This window comes from Nerophis ophidion, linkage group LG13 (assembly GCF_033978795.1).
Source record: "Nerophis ophidion isolate RoL-2023_Sa linkage group LG13, RoL_Noph_v1.0, whole genome shotgun sequence".
NCBI classification, from domain to species: Eukaryota; Metazoa; Chordata; class Actinopteri; order Syngnathiformes; family Syngnathidae; genus Nerophis; species Nerophis ophidion.
Genome location: NC_084623.1, coordinates 38,165,377 through 38,171,376, shown reverse-complemented (window position 1 = coordinate 38,171,376; position 6,000 = coordinate 38,165,377). Strand labels below are relative to the sequence as shown.

At 39.7% G+C, this 6,000-nt stretch overlaps 1 protein-coding gene across 1 annotated transcript in view; it reads left to right on the top strand.

Annotated features, from left to right (window-relative positions):
* LOC133564517 (calsyntenin-2-like) overlaps positions 1-6,000 on the top strand; it is a 700,915-nt gene that overhangs the window by 621,897 nt on the left and 73,018 nt on the right. The window contains exon 10 of the mRNA XM_061918874.1: positions 3,113-3,279. Coding sequence (XP_061774858.1) covers positions 3,113-3,279 — 167 coding nt within the window. The remainder of the gene's footprint in view (positions 1-3,112; positions 3,280-6,000) is intronic.

Here is a 6,000-nt window from a genome sequence, read left to right as displayed (position 1 = left end):
TATATATATATATATATATATACACATATATATATATATATATATATACATATACATATATATATATATATATTTATATACATATACACACACACACACATATATATATATATATATATATATATATATATATATATATATATATATATATATATATATATATATATATATATATATATATATAAATAATATCTGAAAAAGGCACCAGCGCCTCCCTCGACCCCAAACGGAATAAGTGGTTGAAATGAATGGATGGATATATATATATATATATATATATATATATATATATATACATATATATATATATATATATATATATATATATACATATACATATATATATATATTTATATACATATATATATATATTTATATACATATACACACACACACACACACACACATATATATATATATATATATATATATATATATATATATATATATATATATATATATATATATATACATATATATATATATATATAATATCTGAAAAAGGCACCAGCGCCTCCCTCGACCCCAAACGGAATAAGTGGTTGAAATGAATGGATGGATATATATATATATATATATATATATATATATATATATATATATATATATATATATATATATATATATATATATATATATATATATATATATATATATGTATATATACACACATATATAGTAAAATAGGGGGCTTTTGTGGACGCTACAACAAATACAGTGAATAACTTTTCTTTTTCTGAACCATGTTCAATTATCAATTAAGTCCGTGAATTGAAATCCCACTGTATTCAATTAACATATGTATGGGTTTATAAACATTACGACAACATTTCGCAAGCTTAACAGTCAACACGCGCACACACACACACACACACACACACACGCAAACGCAGACAAAGAATCTTGTTGGTGCACTCCAAAACGTTTTATTTTTGTTGCTACAATAAAAAACAACACAGAAAAATATTTTTACCTTGTGGCACTCAGGGAGTTTTGGAGTGATAAATGAAAATTAGCTTTAAGTAGTCACCGCTAGCGTTAGCACAAACTAGCAGTGTGAGACAATCCTTCATTGGCTTCTGTCCAGGTTGTGCCTTCTCTGTAATAAAGGTGGCCCCTTTTTCGGTCTCATCACAACCAAAGACTTGCTGCGGACGAAGCCCTCTTCGCTGATAAAATTCTCGAACTTAATATGCCTCAAGCTGGAGGCTAACTAGCTAAAATGCTAGCTCCAAGCGGTTTTCCAGCAACCCAAAGCTATGCAGCGAGACTGTGAGCGTTTGGACACATTTAAACCATTTCTGATCACACGAAGTGATCTCTTAGACTCCCACAGCTCTGACAAGGTACGACAATTATGAAAATAAATAATTATGTAAATATACACGTTAAAAGTGCTGAAATGCTAAAATGGCCAAGGCCCGTGTGTACAGGATGTAAATAGAATGTGACGTAGGGGGCCCCGGCTCTTCAAAATAGCTGTGCCTGCATGGACAGGAAGTGATGTCATCAAAATGGCAGTTCTCGATGGCTTCAAATGACATGCAAAATTAATGAATGAACCGTTCGCAAGCCGAGACATGGTTCGCACACAGACACAAATTTTGCACGATGTAAAGGTTCGCAAACCGAAAAGGACGCAAATAGAGGCTGTGACGGTCTTCCTGCCATCCATGTGTGGGTTGCTGTGACATTGGATACACGACACATCGTAGCAGGTTTGATTCTGATTTTTTATTTCAATAAACCTCTCTTCTGGCCAGTCGGCCCGCCCATTTCTAGTGCGCCGGCACCTCCTGCTGGTCGCGGTACACCTTTCGGCGTTCGCTTGCTACGTCTGTGGCGGGGACTCATCTTTGGTCTGGTCTCTGTTGTCGCTTTCGTGGTCGTTCATGCCGGGTTGTTCCTCTCCTACCTCTGCCACAATCGTTCCTCCTTCGCCCCTTTTGTGCTGCAGGAGAAGATGCAGGGATTGAGCACAGGTGTGTCGTGTACGCACCTGACTCTGATTGCTGCAGTCTCGCTCCAGGCGTGCCCCGCCTCTCCGTCTCGCCGCACGCTCCGCCCTCTCGCCGCCATCTTGGTCTGGACCATCATTTGTCCGAGCCTGCTGTCGGCTCATCGGCTCAGTCTCTCCACAGAGGTGTTCATAAGTCGAGGTTCCACTGTAACTGACACAGTTAAAACCATAGCGTAGTATTCATGGTACTAGAGGGGTGATACATAATGGTATCACAAGAATGAACCTTAAGGCTGAATTTGATAGGCCGGCCTCTACTATCTTCACTATGGAAAGGCTGATTTACAAAGTGTTTGGACATGATTCTATATTCTTTACCACAAACACAAGTAGATTTTTTTCTAAAAGCTCTTTTTAGCAATGAAGAGTGATTGGATACATTTCTAGTAATATTATATTATGTTTGCTGAAGACAAAGCAAATAATGAAACATTTATACATGGACAACACACAGCAAAGTATCAATACTCCCTTTCCAAGTCACATGGAAACTGTACCATAAATGTTTAAGACTTTTTCATCTTTCTCGCTGTGTCTTGTTTGCTGTCGGCAGGAATGATCCGTATATACAGTTAACTGGTAAAATTGGCACATATAGAACTCTGCTTTACCCCGTAGCTGCGATAGTCTCCAGCGACCCCCCGCGACCCTAAAAGGGACAAGCGGTAGAAAATGGATGGGATGGATGGAGTACTCTGCTTACTTATTGTGTCCAGTGTTCAAAGAGCAAACAAAAATACATCTCTGAGGCTTAAATACGTAAGACATCTACAATCACCCTGTAACAATGTTCTAATCAGACCATGACATGGTACGACTAAATCAAGTTTTAGACATTTCAACTAATTTTCAATGGCAATGTGTGCTAATTGTTTCTCTCACACGAAAATTCACTTCACAATCATTATAAAATGTTTTTCGTAGGTTGTACTTCTTTACTTTTAAGAAACAAAACGGTTCTCGATAAAGTGAATATCAATTGTCCATTTCCAATGTAAAAGTTTTCTTGGGCTGTCTAATGTTTCTGAAGTCTGTGTTTTTTTTTAAATCTAGAATTGACTGTTTGAAAATGTTGCCTTTTTTTGTGTTTAGGTGGCGAGGTGACCAAGCCACGGTTTACTCAGTACTTCCGGGGCAGCCTATCTGGACTGACCATCCGACCCGGAAAGATCGAGAGTCAGAAAGTCATTTCCTGTCTGCAGGCTTGTAAAGAAGCACTGGATATCAACTCCCTTGAGAGCCTGGATAAGAGCATCAAGGTACGATCGCAGAAAGTCCCACGAGGGTATGTCCAAATTGACTTGTTCTGGTAAAATAATTCTGACTTTTCTAGGAATTCGAAGTTAATTAAGGTTTCAATCAATCAATCTTTATTGCAGACTCCAACGTCCAAGTAGAGCTGGGATTAATTAGACCGTCGTGTGACAAGTTAGTTTTACCCTACTGATGATGTGTTGTTGCAATAGTAATCCTTTAACTACCCAAAGGAAAGTCATTGGACACATGACACAGCTTTTATCACTTAAATTAATCAATCAGCAGTTTGACAAGACACCTTAATCCATCCGTCCATTAATTTTCTTCCGGTTGGGTCGGGGCAGCAGCAGCAACCTGAGCAGAGAATCCCAGACTTCCTTCTCCCCGGCAACTTTGTCCAGCCACTCCCGGGGATCATAAGGTCTTCCCAGACCAGCTCAAAGACTTAGTCTCTATAATGGGTCCTGGGTCTTTCCCATGGCCTCTTATCGGTTGGACTAAGGAGACTTTCAGGGGGGGCCACCTCATCTGGATCCTCTCGATGTGAAGGAGCAGCAACATTTCTACAAACTCCTTCCAAATGGTAGCAGTTCTCACCCTATCTCTAAGAGAGAGTCCCGCCACCCAACAGAAAAAAAATATTCAGCCATCTTGTCATTTGGTTCAAGACCCAAGGTTAATGACATTGGGTCTTGGGTTTTTTAAATTAAAAAGATGTACCTTCATTCACGCCTTGCGCGTGCCAACTTTCATTTGCCTCGGGAAGGCAAAGAAAAGTTGGCAAATTGAGGATAGGAACGTAGATGGGCTGGTAAATTGAGAGCTTTGCCTTCGGTCCACATCACTGCAGACACCGCACTGATCCGCCTGTCTATATTATGATCTATTCCCCAAGGCTTTAGAACTTTTCCATTTGGGGCATGACCTTGTCCCCAACCTGAAGATGGTACTCCATCTTTTCCCGGGCGAGAACTATGTACTCAAGATCTGAAGAGCACGGCCAGATGAAGCCAGCAGGACCACATCATTTGCAAAAATCCTGCAGCCACCAAAGTGGATTCCCTCAACGCCCAGACTGTGGCTAAAAATTATGCCCATAAGATTATGAACAGTATCAGTGACAAAGGGCAGCCCTGGCAAAGTCCAACACTCACTGAAACTGGGTCAGATTTACAGTCAGACATGCAGTCTAATCTCTGACACCGATCATACACCTTTAATCCCCTGGAATATTAATCCCCTTTTTTAGTGAGCCATTTATCACAATTATATGCAATCCCTTTGGGAAAGCTGTGTTTCATCTTGAGTGTGCCTCAAGATACAAGAAAGGTCTTGAACGTTGACGGGAGGATGATTTACTGCAGTGACCCAATCAGACCACTGAACTCAATCCCATCACACGTCTTTGAAATGACCTGGCAGTTGTTAGGTATAATACAAGTGTATCCACACTTCCCTTTGTTGAAAGGCAAACTTCACACTGGACTTGTTGTCAGTCAATCACAGATCATCACAACTGTCACGACCAGAACAGGACTCTGAACACAGATGCAGGATTTTCAGAAAACAGATATTAATTCTGAACAGGGAAGGGGTTCAGACGGGAGAAACAAAACAGGCTATCAAACAGGTCCAACCTGACCACTAAACTAACAAAAATACTAACAACTCAAAATGCTCCGGCTATGGGGCTAGGAACAAAACTACTAAATACAACAAAAGGCGCTCCAACGGAGGCGATGCTAGAAAGCTAATCTTACCTGACAAAAGTCTACAATCAAAGAATATCCCGTGGTTTAAAAGGTACAAAAAGATGTGGCAATGGCTGAAGACAAGACTGTGGCAAATGACCGCTGGAGGTACGCACAAGAATATACGAAACACTCTGGCACAGGACAGAGGTAGGACGAGACACTTATACACATGAGGGAGGGTGACACAGGTGGGCACAATCAGGCAATCAGGAAAGACGACAGACAAGGGATACAGGAGGAAGGGCAAGTGATTTGAAACGAGAGGGAGAGTCAGCATTTCAAAATAAAACAGGAAATGACAAAACAACATGAAACCAGATGAAACCCAGACAAGACTTCACCCAGGTGTGACAACAATCACATTTCTTCAAACTCGGATGCTAGCTTAGCCAAGGATGACCGTCTCTTTAAATGACGTAAAGTTGTTCTACTTTGTTAGCTGCTGTCTCCAAAAAAGTATGTGTGGGGTTAAAGGGGAACTGCTCTTTTTTTTTCTTTTTCTTTTTTTTTTTGCCTATCATTCACAATCCGTATGTAAGACAAGAACACTTTTTTTTTTTTTTATGCATTCTAACTAGTTAATAAATGCGATCAAAAGTCCACTTAGAATGGAGCCCATTAAAAGCCACTCTATTCTGCCTATATAGCCCTTAAAAAACATCCAAGCACGTCCATTATGGTTTTATACATATTATGTAAGTACAAACATAATAAAACATCACTTACTGTAAAATGTCTGATGTCATTTGGATGCCGACTAATATAATCCTGTTATGGTCCCGCTTAGATGAAGAATGACTCATAATCCTTGCGAAGAAAAGGGGATGGAACCAAGCGTCTTCTCATGTCTTTCTGGCCATTGCCGGGTCTAAATGGAGTGTCAAAGTGTACTGATCAAAGTGACAGGCATTTCACAGGCACTCGCTCACCAGCCAATTATGTCAACATAGCCGTATAAGATATTAATCA